Here is a 20,772-nt window from a genome sequence, read left to right on the forward strand (position 1 = left end):
TTCCTCTGCCCAAACTCAAGACTGAGACACCTCTGCTGCTGGTACCAACCCCTCTGCTCTGCTCAAAACCAGTGAAGAATGTGAAGTTAAATATTGAGATTCTTTAAATCTGTATCCCTGCAAGCCAACTCCACGAAGAGCCTGGATTCTCCAGGCTGCCAGCTCTGTGCAGGTTTCCTACCCAGGCCCCTGAGCTGCCCCTCTTTGTGGGCACCACCCTGGGCACGCAGCACAGCCTCCTCTGACCTCACCTGACCCTGCCAGCCCCAGGCAAGCGCCTGGGCTCCCTTGCCAGTGAGCATTAAGCCACTAATTATGTGACACAGCAGGGTGAGCAAGCACCAGGGACATCTCCCAAGAGCCTAGGGCTGGGAAATAGTCTCAGACTTCCCACAGGTGCTCAGCACACAAAGCCACGCTGAAGTCTTCAGAAATCACTCATGTCTTTCCTGAACTAAAGCCAAAAAGGTGGCTAGCAGCTCTTCTGTGGCACAGGGGAGAGACTCCACATATCCCAGGTACACACAAGGGGCAACAAATTGAATTTCCTTCCAGCCCTCCAAATCAGAAGCAGATGGAGTAAAAACACCACTGCACCAAGAGTTAATGGATATTCACATAAAACCACCACTGCATCAAGGGCAGATGGAGATTGGAGTACAAACACCACTGCATCAAAGACAAGTCCTTTCAGTCATTTATTCATTAACAGCACTTGAAGTTAGTAGGTGGCAGTTACTTGTTGAAGGTCCCCAGATAAACAACAGGAAGAATGGTTGGTACAAGAGGTTTATATAAAAACAGTTAAATAGATAAAACAACATGGTAACCTCTCACTCTTGCTCTGAACAGAGCAGACTGGCCCTGAGTGCAGGTTAACATCATCCTTTCCAGCCAGCAATGGTTCAAACCCTCAAGTGCCTGTACCCAGGGGACAGCAAGGCATCTCTTGTCACAGTTGAGGCAGGTGTGTGCTTCTCAGGCCAGCTCTCCAGGAGCTTGGTTGCAGCTGCTGTGCAGACCCTGCCTGCCAGCAAGGCTCAATCTTTTGGGCAGGTATGCACAGCCAGCCCCAGCTTTGGTGAACAAGTGTAAGGGCAGCTCTGCTGAAGGTGAGCCTTCAAGTACATCAGGATCAGCCACAGGTGATGTGTTTGAGCCATCTACAAACACCAGCAGAGCCAAGATGCAGGGCAGCAACCCCAGGCTGCTGCCAGATTGAAACCACAGGTTTTGAGGCTGCTCCTGAACCATGCACAGTTCAGTCCTGCTTTTGCAAGACCCTGCTTTGCAACTGTGTTAGGACAGACTCTGCCTACTCGAGGTCTCCAGTTTTATGCCAAAAGAAAAACCCCATAGCAAAAGGTCTAAGTATTTCTCTTCAGTTTTCACACTTCCATTTTCAGGAACTGTTCACCTTCTGTCGAGAAGGAAGATTGTGTCTGAAGCCATGTGCCTGCAGAACAGCTGGCAACAGAGGTAGCACCAGAATGAAGAAATCCCACGTTACTGATTCAAGACTCTCACCCCACTGAGAATGGCTTTGCTTAGTCTAAGAGATCACGGTATTTCTCTAGAGTCTGCTCCTCCAGCTCCAACAGCTTCTGGTACAATTTCTCAGCAATGTCTTCATCCACATCCATCTGGAAGAGAAGGAAAACTGCCCTGTGAGACCATCTCCTGCCAGGCAGACACCAAGGGCAGCTCTGGGGATAAGCAGGGTGCATTTCCAGAGCCTCCACTTTGACAAACAGCCAGCTGAAGACATCTGCCACCAGGGCATAAGCCAGAACATGTTCTGGGGAAGCACCATTGCACACTTAACCTGCTCTGATCATCACTTTCATTATCTTCCAGACTCCAGCCTAAGCCAGGAGTTACTCTAGGAAACACTGCAGATAAGCTCATCCCCTTCCTCTAACTGCCATTCAAGGCATCCTCCCTCCCCTTGGCACCAGCCCTCCCATGCAGAGGGGATCACAGACCCCAGCCAAGGCCCCTGCAGCAGGGAGCTCCCTCTCCCTTTACCTTCCGAGGCTCCACGTAGCATTTCCCCAGCCCAGTAGTACAGCTGTGGTATTTGACATGGGAATCCAGGTACTCTGGCTTCTGTTTGAACAGCCACACCTGGGAAGAACAGCACAAAGATGTACCAGCCCAGCACACACTGTCCCAGCCAAGCCTGGAGGCAAAGAGCTGACTGCCAGCAGACACAGGAGGAGACAGCACAGGTGCTCCCACAAAGCAGGGGAAGATGTGATCTGTGAAGTTCTGAGCAGTTCAGCATGGCTCCCACTGTGCTGGAGACACACTGTGCCCCCCATCACCCTCCTCCATCCCCTGTGCTGCACATCATTGCCCCTGGCCAGGATGTTTTCCCCAAATCCTTTATTTGATAGGTGCTGGGTAAAGGTCACAGAGCACCATGTGGCAGATCCCTGGGCACAGCTGGTCCCCCACACCCACTGCTCTGTGCTGTTTGGGGGTCAAAGACAGTACCCATCCAGCAGCCTTGCTGAGAGGCTCTTTGCTCAAGCCATAGGACCCCAGAAGAGCTACCCAGAAGGAAGGAATATTAAAATATCAAGTTGTGAACTACTTACATGAGCTTCTGCTCCATTATAGGGTGTCAGAGTGTAAGTTTTGGCAAAAAATCGGATCTGAGGGGGAAAGAACATGACAGAATCTGTGCTGAGGCCAAAGGCTTGTTGGCAATCCCTGAGCAGCCCAAACACTCCAGATAATCTACCAGAAACGGTTCCCAAACTGGTAACACTGCACACTGACTAAAGCACTCCTTTATCACCACAAACTGCTTTCTGGAGCCCCCCAGCAAGTCACCAAGTGTCACTCCATGCTCCCACCCCGAGGCAGGAGCCACACACACCTCCCAGGTGCCTCTGCTGGGAGGGTCTCAAGGCATGGCAGCAGGCAGAGGGGACCTGCAGGACTGCCAGCTTGGAGGACAGCTGAGAAGGCATTGCCAGGAGAAATGTGATCCATCAGGATCGGCTGCTGCAACTGGGGCAGCTTAAGATGAAAGGCCACTCTGGCAGCAGGAGCAGCAAGGCTCAGAGCAGGCAGCCCTCAGGGACAGAACTGCAGTGAAAGCTGAGGGACAGAGGAAGAGAGGCAAGGAAAATTGTGGGGAAGCAGGGGGAGAGGAAATAGAGAGCAGGAGGCTTTGCTTTCCATAGGGTTGGAAAGAAAAAAACAACACTGCCTTCTAGAGGAATGGAAAGAACAACACTGAGAAACAGGTTGTTCTAGAAATGAACAGCATCTCACAGCACAGGAGCCAAGCTGGGGCCACATCCTGAGCTCTGCTGCCAGCAAGCTCATGGTGTTTCACAAGCCCAAGCAGAGCTGGCAAACCTTCCAAGGGGAGCCTTGACAAACACTGCTGAAGGGCTGAACCCTGCCCCTCTGCACAGAGTCCAGCACCAAACCTCCAAACTCAGCTTGGAAACTGGAGCCCCAAGAGGAGAAAGGGAAGGTTTGCAGAGGGTGCAGCCTGCCCAAACCAACAGAAGGAAGGAATCTGGCTCCTTGCTGCCTGTGCTGGGATAGAAGTGCGCTGTACATCACTCACGCTAAAGTGCGTCACAGCCCAAAACCAGCCAGGACATTTATCTACTCACCAACCACATGATGGGCATGAGCAGCTTCCACAGGAAAACAGGCAAAATTCCATAGGTCATGTTGGACATAACGAGCCCAGGACAAACAACACTGGAATACAGACCCTGCAGAGAAGAAAATCATGTCAGGGCACAATTACACCACACTGAAAAGAATGGGTCACACTCCTTCCCTCCCTGCGCTGCCCAGCAGGAGAGGGTGTGTACAGACATCACAGTAATACTCCACTAAGTACCAGAGCAGACAGCAATTAGATGGAGTGATTTTAAGAGGTCCAGACTGGAAATGTTTGTGTTAAATCCATGCCCATTCCAAACCCCCAGGGTAGAAAGTGCAGCCTCCTGGTGCAATCTCCATGTAGCTCAGCAGCCACAGTAGATATCCCACAAATTACAGCCCACTCAGACCAAAGGTTACCTCTTCTTTAAGATGTAAGAGCTCAGCCTTTTGGCACTAAACCATTTCATCTGGAAGTGTTTGAGAATGGCACAACCACTACTGTTAGACTAGGGCTGCAGCTGCCAACAAAATCCATCACTGCCCCAGGACAGCAAAGGCAGGTTGCTGGTACAGTTCACTGTGACAAACCTGAGCAGCAGCACAGGCCAGCAGCAGAGCCTGCAGCTTGAAGGCAGCAGGCAGGGACACCTGACAAAAGCAGAGCCTCTTTGCTCTTTAACATCAGCTCTGATCTAGAGAGAAGAGCTTGCAAGGTGCGAACCGCTCCCAAAATCTCCTGCTTTGGGAAGTTTTTCTGGCCAGAACTCCAGAATCTGGCAGTCTTCTCTGGCAGATTCTCCACCTCCTACAGCACCAGCTCAAGCTCAGCCACGTTTAGTTCTTACCTGTGCCTTTAGGAACGCAGCAGATTGCTATGAGTGAACAAATGGAACTAGGAAACAACAATGCCATGATAATGACAAACAGTCATTTAACAGTAATCAGTAGGTTTCTGCAGCACCACAAACCCCATCATCACCTGGCCATTAAATTTCCTGTTCAAAACCACACTTGTCAGGTCAGTAGCATATTTGGAGGAACTGTATGATTCCTGCCCCTTGGCATGCTGATAGTCAGAGAGGCTGAAGGCAGACTCCCTGGCATTGCTGGAGGAGGTCCAGATGAGCCGGGAGGGCTTCTCCTTTCCACAGAGCAGAGACTGAAGCTGACGGACCTGGAAAAAGAGTTGTTAACTTATTTAACACAGCACTTTCCCATTCTCAGGGTATAACTTTACAGCACCTAAGGCTGTGAGCTTCTCCCAGTGCTCTCAGCCAGCTTTCCCAGACTAGCCAAAAGCAGACACTAGTACAAGCAGTTGTCACTGCTGGACAGCTCAGCTGAGCACCTCAGGATTTAATACAGCCAAGCCTTAGTATTTACCCTGGATAGAGAACCACGCATAATTGACCTCTGTCTGCTGGCTCACTAGAGTAACCTCAAAATTACATTAACTCTTACAACAAAAGTCAGCATTTAAACAAATGCCAAGACCTTTTCCCTGTCGTTCTTTGCCTGTTGATTATCTGTTGCTGCAGCCTCCATCAGCACCTGAACCTGTGAGGTCTGTCCTGCCCAGACCCATCTCTACCCACCCCAAACATCAGACTGAGGGTCCAGTTTTCACAGGAGGCCTCACCATCATGAAGTGTCCAAAGAGGTTGGTGGCAAACACCTCCTGAAGCCCATCTCCATTCAGCCTGTCCGTCTGGGTCATGATGCCTTCTGCAGTGGTCAGCATGTGCAGCAGCTTCCTGGAAGCCAGTAACAGGAGCTAGTGAGGGACCCACAGTGCCAGGAGGAATCCACCACCCCCTCCACCTCACAGGTTCCACACAGCTTCACCTCCAAGGGCAGTACCAGCCCATGCAAAAAAGGATGGGAAAGGTCTATAGAGTATGCCAGCTCCTTTGTTTGCAAGTGCCTCAGTAGTGACTAGGCCAGAGATCTGTACCTCTCTTTACTTTCGCACAGTAAAAACATCTCCTTCCCTCATTTCACGCTGATAACTCAGTCAAGCTCCAGCACGGAACCAAACCCTCAGGCCATACCAAACGCAGGCAAGGAAACCAGTCTGGCTCAACACCCCAACAGCTCTGTTAGACTCAGCACAAGTCCCTGTGCCCTCAGCTCAGCTTCCCCACAGAGTAACCATGCTCTTACCAGCGCCATGAGCTTCACAAAATATTGACCCACAGCTATGAACAGCCACAAAACCCTACACTGGCATCAAACAACAGCAAGGAGACACAGACTTCAACACAGCCACATTTCTCATGTAGTGCTGCAAGCTTTGGGTGACCTCCTGCCCGCCCCACACACCCAGTGGGGCTCACACCCAGGATCAGGAGTGGCATGGGCACTCTGGAACACCTCACACCGGGGATCAGGAGTGGCACTGAGAACCCTGGACCACCTCACACCCAGGGTCAGGAGTGGCACTGGGTGTCCTGGACCACCTCACACCCAGGGTCAGGAGAGGCACTGGGTGTCCTGGACCACCTCACACCCAGGGTCAGGAGAGGCACTGGGTGTCCTGGACCACCTCACACCCAGGATCAGGAGTGGCATGGGCACCCTGGACCACCTCACACCCCACCTCACCACCCTGGACCACCCCAGCACGGCACTCAGCCGCCAAACCCAGCCCAGAGCAGAGCGCATTCCCCAGGGAGTGCTCTGTCTCACAGCAGGGAATGGGGATGGCCCCAGGGGCACATCCTGACGGTGCCAGCCCCCTGTGTCCCACAGCCGGGTCCGGCACCCCCAGCACATCTCCTACCCGGTGAGGAGCCCGTGCCACAGAGCCTTGAAGTTCACGTGCGGGTTGGGCATGATGCCGGCGTTGAGGTACACGAAGTCCAGGCGCTGGAACCTGCGGGAGGAGAGCACAGGGGCCGGGTTGGAGCGGGTCAGGGGCGCCCGGTGCCCCTGGTGCCCACGGTAGGGGCGGATCCCGTACCTGCAGCGCAGCTCCCGGGCGGCCCGCAGCACGGAGGCCAGGTTGCCCAGGTCCACCTCCACGGTGGACACCTGTGCGGCGGGGTAGGAGGCCAGGAGGAGGTCGCGCGTGGCTTCGCTCTTCTGCTCGTTGCGGCAGGCGATGCAGAGATGGATGCGGCCATCCTCCTCCAGCAGCCGCTGGCACAGCGCCAGCCCCACGCCGCTGCAACGGGACGGGGTCAGAGAGAGCCGAGCCCTGCCCGGGTCAGCCCAGCCCTCCCGTCCCGACCCCCCGGCAAGGTCTGTCCGCCAGGGTCACTCACCCGCTCGCACCGGTCACCAGCACCACGCGCTCCATGACTGCCCGCGCCCGCCGCCCCCCTGCCGCTATAAGTGCTGCGCGCGCCCGGCCCCGCCCCGTTCCGCCCCCGCAGCCAATCAGCGCGCGGCAGGGGGGCGGGGCCCGCGCCGGCGGTGGCGTGATGGTGAGCAGAGCGCGGGGGGCGGGGCCACAGTGACGCAGCCCCCATGGACACGCCCCATGGACACGCCCCGGTAGGAGGCCACGCCCACGCCGCGCTGTCGTGTCCGTGTCGTTGGCCACGCCCATTCTGTGTAGGCCCCGCCCCCTCCGCCGAGGGTGTTCCCGCTGTCCCGTCCCTTCCCTTCCCATTCCGTTACCATTCCCTCACCATTCCATTCCAATTCCCTCCATTCCCATTTCATTCCCATTCCTTTCCATCCCCATTCCATTCCAATTCCCTTCCCTATTCCCATTCCATTCCTTTCCCCTTCCTTTCCATTCCCACTCCCATTCCATTCCATTCCATTCCCATTCCCATTCCCCTTCCATCCCCACTCCCCATTCCTTTCCCTTTCCTTTCTATTCCCACTCCCATTCCATTCCTTTCCATTCCCATTCCCACTCCCCTTCCATCCCCATCCCCATCCCCAGAGAAGCCCGCTCCCCCCGCCCTGCCGCCCTGCTCAGCGCTGCCCTCCTTTGCCCCGGGGGATTTTGCAGCCCAGCAGCAATGCCCAGCCGGCCGCTGTTGCCCCGTGCCGGGCAGGGCTGGGTGCGCAGGCCCTGCGGGAGCCCTCCGGGGCTGCAGAAGGAGCCAGCAGAGCCCACAGCTGCCCCGCGTTTCACTGAGTGCGGGGCTGTGCATCCTCCCTCCCACCGCTGGGATGCACAGCTAGCGTGGCTCAGCCAGCTGGGCCCTCGCTCACCCTTGCTCCAGCTCTCAGGCTGTTCCCGTGTTCCCACACCACATCCCAGCACACAGTGCAGCTCCACAGCCCCCCAGCCCCGGGGGGAGGCCAGCTGAGCTGCTGCAGAGGCGCCACAAGGAAAGCAGGCAGCCAGGCTCACGTACCGAGTGTCTCTTCAGCGGGTTTGCCCCTACACAGGTGCATCTACTGAATATACACATGCCTTAGCCAGGGGGTACTGGGAACCGTGCTGAACTAATATGTACAAAAGTGAGGAGGGTCCTGGACCCCCCGAGTCCACAGTTCCTCCTGTCCAGCCTCAGGAGGGTCCGAGTTTGGTGGGTATAACCTGCCAGGGCACGCGGCTTTGGCACCAGCTCACTCAGGGTGCTGCCAGCTTCAGGAAGGAGGATGGACGGGTGCTGGATGCTGGGGGATGCTCAGGGTGGCAGAGCCCAGCTCAGGCACTGCAGCTGGATTGTGATCCCAGGCTGAGGGCCAGGGAGAGTTGCAGTGCCCTGCTCCATGCCCGTAGGGTTGGTGCAGGCATGGGCATCAGGCAGCTGCCAGTGAAACTCTGCTTTGTGCTTTCCTCTCCTGGCAGATGAAGAGGTGGGGTAACCCCGGGGGAGAAGGACCTGGAGATTTCCCCATGGAAGTAAAAGGTGCTAGCATCCTGCTGCATCCTGCCACCCATGGGGCATCCAAAATGCATTTCACAGGCAGTAGAGCTGCCCTGGAGTGGCTGTGGTCTGTGAGGGAATGTCCCCTGGGCACAGGATGCCCACTCCTCCCTGGCTGCACACTCCAGCAGCTGGGTGAGGTGCTGGGAGAGCCCTCAGGCTTCTCCCTGAGCAGCTGGGGCTGGCCAGCAGGGAGGGCAGTTCCTGTCTCTCCATGTGGCATGTCCAACGCCCCAAATGTCTGTGGAGTCTGTTTTCACCCATGCATAGCCCACTGAAATGCAGTGGAACTCCCAGCTCCTCCTGAGGCAGGTGTTGGCTCCTTGTGGCAGGGCACACAGCCCTTCCCCTGGTGCCTGCCCTGCCTGTGGGCCGAGCTTCCTCACTGAGAAGGTCCAGCTGATGCTCATCCCCTCCAGCCAGGGAGGAGAAGCCGCTCTGTCCCAGTCCTTGTCACCAGAACACGCTGCTTCAATAAATAACTCTCCCCCAAGCCTGTGCTGCTCCTGGGCTCAGGTCTGTGGGGAAGCAGGAGGTCTGAGCTGTCCCATGCCATGGAGTTTGTCCTTGGGGTCTCCTCTGAGGCCTCACTGCAGAGAACACGGGCAGCTGCTCGGGGTGTATGGCTAAGTCCGACTGAAGTGGCTTCTGTTTGCATACGGGGCTCCTCCGGGGACAGGGAAGGATGGGGACCAGGACAGGTGGGATCCAAGGGTCATTCCTCTCTGGCTGAGTCCTGGAGAAGGCGATGGATGTCCTGGAAGGATGGACGGTCCTTGGTGTCCCGTCTCCAGCAGCTGAGCATTAGCTTATAGACTGAGTCCGGGCACAGCACGGGCTGGGGAAGGTAGGTCTGCAAAACAAAAGGCAAAATTGGCAGAGAGAGAATTACAGCCACAGAAAGCAATGTGCAAACTGCTCCTGGAGAGCCCTGTTTGTCAGGATGCCCCATCTTTCCATGAGCAAGCAGCACCTCAGGCTGTGCAAAGTGCAGGGTTTGGCACGATGGGCCCTTCACCAGGATTCCTCCCTGGTGGAGTTCGTGCCCCACAGCTGCCTTACAGCCAAGCTCCCTGTCTGGTCAGTTTAAAGTGTCTCTCTAGGCCTGTGACGTCCCAGGCACAGCACTTGTCCCGTCCTGTCCCATCCCATCCCATCCCGTCCCGTCCCGTCCCATCCCATCCCCACCTGCCGGCCCTGGTCGCGGAAGAACTCTCCGGTGTTTTCGATGACCTGCTCGTCAGACATGTGGGAGTAGGGCTGCTCCCGGCAGAGGGTGAAGGTCTCCCACAGCGTCACTCCGAACGCCCACACGTCGCTGGCCGTGGTGAACTTGCCCTGGCCAGAGGGAGCAGAGCGGGGTCAGGTGTGGGCTTTACCCCATCCTGCTCCAGAAGATGTAGGGATCAAAACCTCCTTCTGGGATGCCAAGCATCCCACTTAAAGCATGTCCTGCACTGGGACATCAAAAATCACCCCAGCCTGCCTCAAAAAGCTGCCACCACTCCCGCTTTCCCCATGCTTCACCCTAAATCTGGGCTGCAGAGCAGAGACCTCGCCATCCCTCCTGCATCCCCAGCCAAGGAAACAAGGCAAGGAGCACCCCCAGAGTGTCCATCAGAGGAGCCCAGGCCCCGTGTACCAGCAGGATGCTCTCCCAGGACATCCAGCGGATGGGGAGCACCGCCCGGCCCTGGATGCGGTAGTAGTCCCCGCTGTAGAGGTTCCTGCTCATCCCAAAGTCGGCAATCTTGATGGTGTAGTGCTTCCCCACCAGGCAGTTGCGCGTGGCCAGGTCCCGGTGCACGAAGTTGAGGGAGGAGAGGTACTTCATGCCCGAGGCGATCTGGGTGGCCATGAACCGCAGGTCACTGTGGGGACACACGGGACCCATGAGCAGAGGGAAGGGAGGACAGCAGCCAGGAGGCTCCAGGCAGGGTGTCCCAGGCACCTGTCCCTGCTCTGCCATCTTGGCTTGTAATACAGGATGTGACCAAAAGTATGTGTTCTATCACCATCTGTGTTCTTTATCTTTTCCACAACCCATCCTTCCTCCAGGAGATCTCTCCTGTTAATGGCCACTGAGTCCCACTGCAGGACTGATAAAAATCCATCATCCCACTGGGAGATGCTCCAGCCAGGGGGAGGAGCCAAACATTTCCTACCTAGATAAAATCTGAGATTTGGAACATCAGAGCAGCCTTTTCCACTGGATTCCAGAGGAAAACCAGGCCCTTCTACATTATCACTGGACCTTTGGAGGGAAACTGCACCTTGTACAGGAGCACTGCTCCAACTGAGCCAGATCTGTCACTGCAGGAGGATGCAGCCACCATTGAATGGGACTGCTGCCAACACCCTGACTGACTGACGGGGTGTCAGGCTGGATTCTGACTCTGTCAGTGTTTTGCATTGGGGTTTTTTAGCATTACTGTATTTCTATTTTAATTTTTTTCCTAGTAAAGAGCTGTTATTCCTATTTCCCATATCTTTGCCTGAGAGCTCCTTAATTTCAAAATTATAATAATTTGGGAGGAGGAGGTTTACATTGTCCATTTCAAGAGAGGCTCCTGCCTTCCTTAGCAGACACCAGTCTTTCAAGCCATGACACCTACCTGACGGAGGGTGCGTGGCCAGCAGCGGGGCCGCCTGCCTGCTGGCGGGACAGGAACTGGTTGAGGTCCCCATTCTCCATGTACTCGGTGATCATGCACAGGGGGTCGTCCGTGATGCACACCGCCAGCAGCCGGATGATGTTGGGGTCCTTCAGCCGCGACATGATCTTGATTTCCTTCAGAAAATCATTCCTTTCCGGAACAGAAACCACACGGGTCGGACAGACAGACCCAGAGGGGCACGGAGGTGAGCACAGACTGGCCGAGAGTGCCACCCGCCCGCCCGAGCCTGCTGAGGGACCTGTGGGGAAGACGGGCTGCAGGGTGGGCTCAGCAGGTAGACGGGCATTGGGGAGCTGGTTAGGACCAAGGATCCTGCCATGGGACAGCCCAGCATCCCCAAAGAGCTCAGGTGTGTGGTCCTGGCAGTGGCACTGAGCATACAGCGGATGGATGAGGCAGGGAATGCTGTCCAAGCATCCCAGCTCTCCTGGCGAGGCTCTGCACGGGGCAGTGCTGGGCTGTGTGCCCCCTCAGCCCCTACCTGGCATTCTTGTTGGCATCTGCCCGCAGCATCTTCACAGCCACCAGCACGGGGTGGTCGGAGCTGCCGTCCAAGCCTTCCAGGGCAAAGTCCTTCCCTGTGAACTTCTCCATGCCCTCCACTTCACAGAGGTGAACCTGGGGGAGCAAGGGGCAGCCATTCCCTCTGCTCACCGACAGCCTCCCAGTGGGAGCTGGGAAGAGCTTTGCCTGATCCCTGCTGGGAGCAGGCCCCACTCCCTCTCACCTCCCCAAACTGGCCTTCCCCCAGCTTCTCCTTGAAGGTCAGCAGCTTCCTGGGGAACTCCTCGACAGCCACGTCCTTGCCGGAGAGCAGGTCCATGGTGAGGGCCGGCACCGAGTAGGTGTTGCCGCCCGTCACGCCCTGCAGGTTGACGATGTCGGCCTCGGCATAGTGTGGCACACCCTCGGGGACGCTGGCCTGGGACTTGGCAGGGCCACTGCAGCCTGGGGGGACACAGCAGGGTCAGCCCTGCACCCTCTGCTCCCTGCTGGCTGCTCGCACCCTGTGCCTTCTGCCCCAGAGCCCTGCACCAAACACACCAGCCAAGCCCTGAGCTCCAGGTGAGCAGAGGTCAATGCCTGGCCTCCAGATGGGTGAGGAAGAGGTGCCAGAGCATCCCAGGGATGACAGTAGGACAAAGCTTAGTCTGGCAGAGGATGTTGGTGATCACAGGCTTTGTGTGACCCTCACATGGGATGCACGGGGGCTTGTGAGACCTCTCCCCTCTGTGCCAAAACGTTTAAAGAGTGGCCAAAAGCTGGGGAGAGGGGGCTGCAGCAGGCTCAGTGCTGTGAGCACACAGCATCCTGGCTCTCACCTGCGTCCTCCTCCCCCGAGGTGAACTCGGGTAGCTTGCGGATCAGGCGGGAGGGCTCCTGGTAGTCGGGTCCCAGGGGGAAGATGCGGTCATAAGTGGAGCTGGACTCCTGCTCGCTGGGGGAGGAGGAGCGGTTGTGGTTGAACATGCTGGACTCGCTGGGCAGGGAGAGGCTGACGGTCATTTCATCGTCCAGCATCCTCCGTGATGCCTGTGACAGTGGGGCAAGGGAGGAGAGAGCTGGGGTTCCCCACAGCGTGGGCAGGATGGCGTGTCTCCTGTTCCACGGCACCAGGGGTGTGCCCAAACCTCCTCTCTAGTGCCTGGTCCCCGGGCTGCAACACCTGCTTGGGTTTGTCCTCACATTCCCCCCTTCTCTTGTCTGCCTCTATGGAGGAGGGTTTGGCTTCATCAGTTTTGTGAGTGACCGTGGTGAGGTGGTGGCTGTGGTGAGAACCCTCCACACCCGGGCTCCTGTTCCCCAGATCACCTTCAGGACTGAGGGATGGGCAAACAGGCAAGTCCCAAAGCCACCACCCTGTTCAGCTAAGGGAGATGGGTGCAAAGCACAGCCTTTCTGAGGAGGGGAAGGGAGCAGCAGCCCTTGCTTGGAGCCTGTTTTCTCCCAGAAGAATGTGCCCAGAGTGAGCCTGTCACGGTCTGCACAACCACCGCCACAGGGCACCTCACCAGCCACGCCACGCTTGCCCACCTTCTCCAGCATCTTCTGCCAGAACTGCCGCCACAGTATGATGACAATGATGGCCACCAGGATGAAGATGATGGCCACCAGGCACCCGATCAGGATGCGTGTGTTGCTGTCGTCTACCTTGAGGGTGGGGTCTGGCCAGAGAAGGGGTTAGGGTTAGCATGGGGTCTAGCTGGAGAAGGGGACAGCGAGGGCTGGTCACAGTGGGGTGTGGGGTGACCCCCTGCCCCTTTCCCCACGGGATGGGGCACAGCCCCTGGCCAGTACAGGGTGACACACTTACCGTAAGTGGTGGGGACCACGGGTGCCTCGGCGGGGGGCACCGAGTTGTTGTACATGGCTGCATCTGCCCAGGAAGAAGAGAACATGAGGGTGGGGGTGCCCCACAGCTCCACTATCTCCTTGAGCCTCCCACCCAGGAGAGCCTGGCCCCCACGGGAAGACAGTTACCTGACTGGAAGGTGATCTCACTGAACATCATCCAGGTGTCAGCGAAGTAGTACTGGCACTTGATGGCACTGGCCATGCGGTGCAGCAGGGGCACGGTGACAAAACGGGCGCTGGGGTTCACATCATCCAGCACCAGCACCGAGGAGACAGCACCGGGCTCCCACTCGCCGGCGTCGGCGCGGAAGTAGCACTGCACCTCCTTGAAGATCTTCACGCCTTTGGCGAACATGTTGTTGCAGTGGACCTGTGGGGCAGGCTGTCAGCACGGCCACCGAGGGGCACGGGGAGGCCGGCGGGGCAGGGGGGTGGCAACCTTCATGGCGGTGAAGTTCCTGATGCGGTCAAACTCGAAGGTGATCTCCACGTAGCCGCTGGCCGTGCTCTCGTTGCGCCAGCCCACGTAGTCATAGCCCGGCCAGACGTGGTACTCGTGGGTCTGAGTGAAGTCATCCAGCCCCGACACCCCGTCTGTCAGCTGGCCCAGGCCCTCTGTCATGCTGCAAGGGGACAGAAGGAGCGTGACTCTGGCCAGCCCCACCAACCTGCATCACCCAACTCCCCCTGGCAGTTCTTCACGGGATGTTCAGGGAGGGGATTTTTTTCCTGGTGTTCTCTCTGGAAAGGGTTGAGGGGTGCTGAACATGGAAGGGCTGGGATATCACACTGCCCCCCCCCCCACTATCCTCCTTCCCAGGCTGGCCACGTCCCCCACCTCAAGGACACCACAAGCATTTGCTCTGACAATGTAGGGAAGAAACACCCTACTGCCCAGCATGGCACCCAGCCCTCACCTGTAGCCAAAGGCCCCGTCATACACTGAGTCGTTCAGGTAGATGATGGTGCCCCCGGGAAGGACGAGCTGCTGCCCGACTGGCGCGTTGTAGGACACCAGCCCATCTGCAGGGAGGGAAGGGTGAGTGCATGGACAGCCCCCAGTCCCAGTGCTGCAGGACAGCCAGTCCCTGCTGGCATGGCCAGCATGCTGGGATGGCACTGGGGACAGGCACAGGAGAGCACCACACACCCAACCAGACACAGCCGTAGAGCTCCACGCGCAGGCACACATTCATGGAGTGGTCAGTGACCGGGATGAAGCGGACAAAGCGGGCGATGAGGGGCGGCTCCAGGTCCTTGAGGACGATGTCGTAGGTGTTGGTGTTTCCATCCAGCACCTGGAGAGGGAGAAGCACGGTGGGCATGGGCAGGAGGAGCCTCCTCACCCACCACCCAATGCAGCCCCCACCCAGAGCCTCCTCACCTGCTTCCCGTGCCGGTTCCTCCAGGAGATCCAGCGGGTGCCATCCCGGCTGTAGCTGATTTTATACATGGGGGCAAACTCATTGCCGTGGCCCTTGGCGTGGCGCCCCTGGGTGCCCACCAGCGTGATGAAGTGCAGGGCGTGCAGGTCAATCTGCAGGAACTCCTTCAGGTCATTTGGTGCCACGGGGGTCTTGGGGCACCAGGCTCCATCGCCACCCTCCAAGTCCAGCCTGCGAGCCCAGAGCGGAGGAGCTGTTTGTAGCCGAGGCCAGCCCCGTGTCCCCCTTCTCCCTCCACGCCAGCCCAGCCCCTGCTGTGGCTGCTGCAGGAGGGTGCCCACACTCACCGTCCGTACTTGGCGGCTGTGGAGTCAGACCAGTGGCTGGAGGCGGAGATGTCCTCGTCGGGGATGTGCCCACCCGACATTCCCAAGGGGTACCGGCACACCGCTGCAATGACACCGGCACGGCGCTCAGCAGGAGGGAACAAATCCCTCCCTGACGAGCTGGCAGCACTCTCCATCCCTCTGGCTGCCAGGAGGGGACAGTGCTGCCAAAGCAGGAGCCCTCCCCAGCAAACACGGCCTCTGGCCAGCAGCGGATGCCACCCCAGCTCCAAGTGAAGTGGGAAGGAGGGGAGGTGGCTCCAAGGACTGGCGGGCACACTGAGCCCTGTCCCCAGGGATCTCCTCAGCCTTGCTGGTGAGGATCTTGGCTGTGCTGGAGAGCCTGTGAGCTGGCACTGCTGTCCCCACACTCCAGAGGCCACTTGCCCTGAAACCTCACCTCAATGGTGCCATGCTGCCCTGCTGCTCGCTGTCCCTGCCTGGGGGAACAAGTGACAGGCACTCATCCTCCCTGGCCACCCCTCACCAGCAGCCCTGCTCCCAGCCTGGCTGTGAGTGGAAAAGTACCTGGGGTGGCAGGCGGGCTGCAGCCCCGGGTGGCAGAGATCCCTCAGCACCGCATCCTCGCTGCTTCCCAGCAGTTATTTTTTCACGCCTGGCTGCCAAGAGCAGCGCTGAAAGGGCGGCTTGTTTGGCCATGTTTACTGTCTGGCTGCCGGCTCCAGCCCACCGCGCTCCCGCCGCACACCACCCCGAGCAAACACCCGCACCGAGGTGGCAAGGACCAGGCAGGAGTCTGTGCTTGGGCCACCTCCCAGCCCACAGCCTGGGAGCCTGGCACTGCTCTGGCAAAGAATCCACGTCCCATTGTGCCACCATCCTTGGGACGACACCCACGGGCACCATATCTCACATCTTCATTGTGAGCATTGGCACAGTAGGAGCATGTCCTCTTGTCTCCTGCTCTCCCACAGCTCCCACTGAACTCCCATTTAATTCTTGCCAAACATGGAGCCAGCCCTGGTTTTTTTGTCTTGGTAATGACAATCCTGTCCAGGCAAATCCAATTCTGCCAGCAGGAGAAGCAGGATTGCCTCCCTAAGTAAGCACCTCCTGGGAAGACCCAGCTAACTCCTCCCACAGATGGAAGAAGCCTTTGAAGGGCCTTGTTAAAGGGACTCCCTGGGGAAACCCTGGGAAAAGCTGGGCTCTGTCCATCCCTGCACAGGATGGGGCTGAGCCCTGCAGGAACAGCCATCTGAACGTGCCTGTGCTGCCAGCCACGCAGTGTTGTGGTTTCTGAGCAGAGCCAGGCACCCAGTCAAGCCACTTCCCCAAAGCCAGCCTTGGTTTGCTACAAAACCACCAGAGAAGGCACAGCCCAGCAGAGAAAACAATAGCTTGGCACCTGGCAGCCTCCAGACTCAGGGAGCCCCCATGGCAAGGGCCCCACTGAGAGCACAGGGCTCTGGCTCTAGTGCCAAATTTGCCATGGCCAGCACCCTGCCGGTTGCCAGGGGCATGCAGAGGGGCTCTGCAGGTCACTGCAGGTGCCCAGGTGAGGTGCAGGACAGCAGAGTGACCAGGCAGGTCTGGGCTTAGGGGGCCATCACATACTGCTCCCAGAGCTGAGAAAGTCCCAGAGATGATGGAGATGATGTGAGTCTGAACTTGGCCATCTGGCAGGAGTAGAGACCAGGAGAATGCAATGATGGCACCTGCAGCCACCTGGTCCCTGTGTGGCTTACCGGGGTTGACCTGGGCTCTGGCAGCATGTGGGATGTGCAGCAGTGACAGCAGTGGCAGCAGTGACAGCAGGGCTGGTCTGGGGGTGGCTGGCATGTCGGCAGTCCTGTGGAGACAGAAGCAGGGCTTGTCAGGCTGAGGCAGCTGAGGAGGGGCAAACGCCAGCCCAGCTGAGGGTGGGAGCACCTCTCCTGCACAGCACCCTGTGTCCCACCTTGGCCTTGGAGGAGCAACAGAGTCCCAGGGCTCAGACCTTCGTGGTGGTCACGGGGATCCTGGACACCACCCCTGGGAGACATGGTGTGCCACATCCCCATGGAACGGCCGCAGGAGCTCCCTGGGGCCAGCACTGGCCACCTCCACCGCAGGGCACGAAGGCTCTGGCCACACCACCCACTCTTGGCCGCCTTTGCAAGGCAGAGATTGCACAACCCCGTGGTATAAAGCAATAATGGCACGGGGCCAGAGCGGGTTCCCTGCCTGCTGGCTCCCAGAGAGGTAATCACCCAAGATTTACAGGGGATTTACTGGGATAGCTCCCCATGGCAGAGCAGATCCCAGGGATGTGTGACACAGACAGGTGTGACACAGGGTGTGCTTGGGAGCCAGCTTGCACCCTCTGCTCAAGGGGAGCTTGGGATGGGGCTGGAGGGGACCTGGGAACAGGGCTTGGGCCACAGCATGGGGACCAAAAAGGACCAGTGCTGCTGGGGCTTCTCAGAGGGGACAGGGGGACCTCTCCAGGACATGCCTGCCCTTGTGTCACCACAGCCCTCAGCTGCCAGGAAGCCCTGGAGCCGAGCAGCTCCCACTGTGCCCACACACCTTGGAGTGACCACCATGGCACTATGCCAGGGGAAGCACCAGGGACACCCCTAAACATCACCAGCCCTGCCCCAGGCCCCCGAGCACCCCTTGTCTGCCAAGAGGACACTTCACACTAGCACCAGATACAATCAGTTTTCTTTCTTTCTATTAAAACCCCCTGTTATAATCCAGTTTAAACACACATTAACAACCCACTAACTGGGGGTCAAAGGGACCACAGCTCCTGGCCAAATGGGGCCTGGCTGCTGGGGTACATCCCAGCCGAGCTCACTGCACCAGGGATGTCTGTCCTGGCTGGCACATCCTTGAACCAGCCCAGCACCACTGAGGCTGCAGGTGAATGCCTGGCTGTGTCCCTGCATCGTCCCACCATCAAGACAAAGGCTAAAGCACCCAGAGCAGCTGCCCACACCCAACAGAGCCAGCTGGGAGGTGCTGGATATGGTCCTGGCTGCTGCCACAGCCGGGTTTTGGCACAGCAGGAGTGAGACCAGGGCTTGCTGTGGCCACAGCAGCACCCAAAGGGAGAGCAAAGCCTTGTCAGGAGCTCCCACCTACACTCTGCTCGAAGCTCTCTGCACCCCACAGCACCCTGCTGCATTCCTGGGGGTCTCTGCCAAACACCACAAGCTGTGAAGGAGGCACAAGTAAACACCTGCACTTGGGATGATCCCCCCTACTTTTTTCTAAATTTTTTTTTTTTTTTAATAAACACATATGTGGTATCTTTCCCCCCCCCCCTCTACTCCCAGCTGGGAAACTGTAGCTAGTTGCAATTAATTCAGCTGCAACTGGGAATTTCAGCTGCATTGCCCAGAGGCACACGCAGGAGGCTGCTGTGTTTGATGATGGCCAGTTGCCCCCAACATTAAAAACTTAATTTCCTTCTGCATTCCAAAAAATATCCAGGGATATTTTCCCCCACTATTCTTTCAGGCTGAGTAAACTCTTTAAGCATCAGGATACCAGATGCTGTAATCTCCTGCAGGGAATGCATTTACATTTAGCCTGGTATAGGGAAATCATCCCCATGTAGCCACTGGGAAGCGCTGATTGTCCCTCAGGGGTGTGGGGACAGTGGCTCAGGCCACGAGGCCGAGGGCTAAGGGACATACAGTCAAACACACAGGCAGTACTGGCAGACCAGCTGGAAACCAGTTCTGTTCCACCAGCCCCGCAAAAGGGATGGCTCTGCAACGTTTTGACTGAGAATGTTTGCTGAAAACTTTCAATCACTGGAAAGTTTTAGTGCAGAGAGTTTTTGGAGCTCCTCCCTGGCATCGCCTGGGCTTCGAGTTTCCCTTGGCTGCAGCTATTTTGTTGTTTTCCCTTCTTACTTCCCTCCTTCCTTATTCCACTGAAATAACCCAGGGAACTAACTGGGGGAAAAACTAAATTTGTTAAGAGACAAACCCCACCCGAGCCATGGTCCCTGTGGCTGGCAGCCCGTTCCAGGTGAGGTTCCCAGCTGGGTGAGGTCCCCAGGTGGGCACTGCCACCTCTGCTGGCACTGCAGGAGCATCATCCATGGGGAGGGGGCTGGATGGCAGCAGCCTGCACCCCTTGTGCACAGCTGGACACGAGTCTGCCAGCACTGCCAGGGCTCCTGCTGCAGAGCTGCTGTCCTCATGGGGCTGGGGCTGCCTTGCAACACTGGGATGTCCCTGAGTGAGGACAGAATGCCCGTGACCCCGGCCCAGGGCTGTTTGGATGAGGGGGTTCAGGATCCCTGCCCCAAAAATGGCATTTTTGGAAGGGAGGAGGACTACAGCCCCCAGCATGCCACACCGCCGGCGGGAGCACAGTACAGCATGCCGGGACCCGTAGTCCTCCTCCCTTCCAAAAATGCCATTTTAGACTTTTTCTGGGCTGGATGCAGCCCCATTTTCTGCAGCAGCAAGCGCCTCCCCAGCCCTGGGCTGGCTGGCTGAGCCGGGGTGCGAGGAGCAGCCAGCAGGTCCCCATGGCTCCCCATGCCCTGTGACACCTCCCGGGCACGGCTGGGGCCTGGGCACAGCGTCCCGTGGGTGCTGCCTCCAGCAAGGCTCCCCAAGCCCCCAGCCCTGCTCCGTGCCAGCCCCACAGCATGGCCCCAGGGCCTGCTGCTCCCCTCCCCAGTGACCCGCTGCCCGGCTGGGACCCTGGGGACAGCAGGGCCTCTCTGGCCGACCAGCTCTGCCAACACACACAGGGGCGGGCGCTGAGGAGGGACACCGGGAACGCCGGCCTGGCACGAGGCGCGGGGGCACACGCTGGCACTGGGGTCAGCTGGAGAGAAGGGGTCACTGTCACCTCCCCGAGCGAGGACAGCGCCCTGCTGCTGCCCCACAGCCCTCCCAGGCAGACCCACACCCCAGCCCCGCTGCCTGACCAGATCCCCCCAAAATCCCAATCCCAGCAGGGCCAAACGCGGCCCCAGGACTCACCGGAGCGGGGCAGCGGCCGAGGCCGGGCGGGCTCCTCGCCCCTCGCCCGGGCCGGGGGAGCCAGGTGAGGAGAGAACTTCCCCGGGCTGATGCAAGATGCCTCTGGGAGCCCGCTCGCATTCTGTGGATTCCTGGGAGCCGGCCAGAAATCCCACAATCCTACATCTTGCACATTTGGTTTCAATTAGGGAGCGGAGAGGGGGAGCCAGTCAGCGATCCGGGCTGGCTTTTCGGCAGAGGTTATTTTCCTTGGCCCGAGGGAACGTGCGCAAAGCTATAATTTACAGCAAAACCCATTCATAGCGCAAGAGAAAAAAATAAAAAAGCACCCGTGGCCAGCGAGGGAACTTAAAGCAATAGGCAACGTTTCGCTTTCCAGCGCTTGCCCCGTGGCTGTGGCATGGCACGCGTGTCCAGGAGCCTGCTCCTGCACTGTGGGGCGGGCAGGACACCCCCAAAACGCAGGGGATGGGGACACCCCAGCAGAGCCCGGCGTGTCCCACACGGGCTGCCCCTGTCCGGGCCCC

General features: G+C 58.2%; 2 protein-coding genes across 2 annotated transcripts; both read right to left on the reverse strand.

Moving 5' to 3' along the window:
• Nucleotides 1-682: 682 nt before the first annotated feature.
• On the reverse strand, nucleotides 683-6,984 carry HSD17B7 (hydroxysteroid 17-beta dehydrogenase 7). The gene is made up of 9 exons (XM_033067915.1): nucleotides 6,909-6,984; nucleotides 6,605-6,808; nucleotides 6,425-6,517; nucleotides 5,282-5,396; nucleotides 4,622-4,816; nucleotides 3,642-3,746; nucleotides 2,604-2,660; nucleotides 2,029-2,127; nucleotides 683-1,643 (listed from the first exon to the last, which is right to left on the reverse strand). Exons 1-9 carry the CDS (start codon nucleotides 6,941-6,943, stop codon nucleotides 1,548-1,550), a joined length of 999 nt encoding a protein of 332 aa, XP_032923806.1. The 5' UTR covers nucleotides 6,944-6,984; the 3' UTR covers nucleotides 683-1,547.
• A 969-nt stretch (nucleotides 6,985-7,953) lies between these two features.
• DDR2 (discoidin domain receptor tyrosine kinase 2) lies at nucleotides 7,954-20,760 on the reverse strand. Its single transcript, XM_033067916.2, has 18 exons — nucleotides 20,269-20,760; nucleotides 18,297-18,315; nucleotides 16,994-17,097; nucleotides 15,246-15,348; nucleotides 14,898-15,129; nucleotides 14,664-14,811; nucleotides 14,431-14,536; nucleotides 13,953-14,136; nucleotides 13,640-13,883; nucleotides 13,473-13,535; nucleotides 13,193-13,323; nucleotides 12,481-12,691; nucleotides 11,886-12,106; nucleotides 11,640-11,776; nucleotides 11,096-11,287; nucleotides 10,123-10,351; nucleotides 9,669-9,818; nucleotides 7,954-9,333 (listed from the first exon to the last, which is right to left on the reverse strand). Exons 1-18 carry the CDS (start codon nucleotides 20,363-20,365, stop codon nucleotides 9,196-9,198), a joined length of 2,709 nt encoding a protein of 902 aa, XP_032923807.1. The 5' UTR covers nucleotides 20,366-20,760; the 3' UTR covers nucleotides 7,954-9,195.
• Between the last annotated feature and the right edge of the window lie 12 nt (nucleotides 20,761-20,772).

This window comes from Catharus ustulatus, chromosome 9, assembly GCF_009819885.2.
Source record: "Catharus ustulatus isolate bCatUst1 chromosome 9, bCatUst1.pri.v2, whole genome shotgun sequence".
NCBI classification, from domain to species: domain Eukaryota; kingdom Metazoa; phylum Chordata; class Aves; order Passeriformes; family Turdidae; genus Catharus; species Catharus ustulatus.

Bases quoted from the DNA above. Each gene is read 5' to 3' on its own strand.
- DDR2 (XM_033067916.2), bottom strand. From the start codon at position 20,365: ATGCGAGCGGGCTCCCAGAGGCATCTTGCATCAGCCCGGGGAAGTTCT. The intron at 15,349-16,993 runs GTAAGCCACACA...GTGTCATTGCAG, and splicing joins CAGAGCCCAGGTCAACCCCG to CGGTGTGCCGGTACCCCTTG. The intron at 13,884-13,952 runs GTTGCCACCCCC...CCTGCCCCACAG, and splicing joins GGAACTTCACCGCCATGAAG to GTCCACTGCAACAACATGTT.
- HSD17B7 (XM_033067915.1), bottom strand. From the start codon at position 6,943: ATGGAGCGCGTGGTGCTGGTGACCGGTGCGAGCGG. The intron at 6,518-6,604 runs GTACGGGATCCG...CTCCTCCCGCAG, and splicing joins GCCCGGGAGCTGCGCTGCAG to GTTCCAGCGCCTGGACTTCG. The intron at 3,747-4,621 runs GTGATGATGGGG...TCTTCTCTGCAG, and splicing joins ACAGGAAATTTAATGGCCAG to GGTCTGTATTCCAGTGTTGT.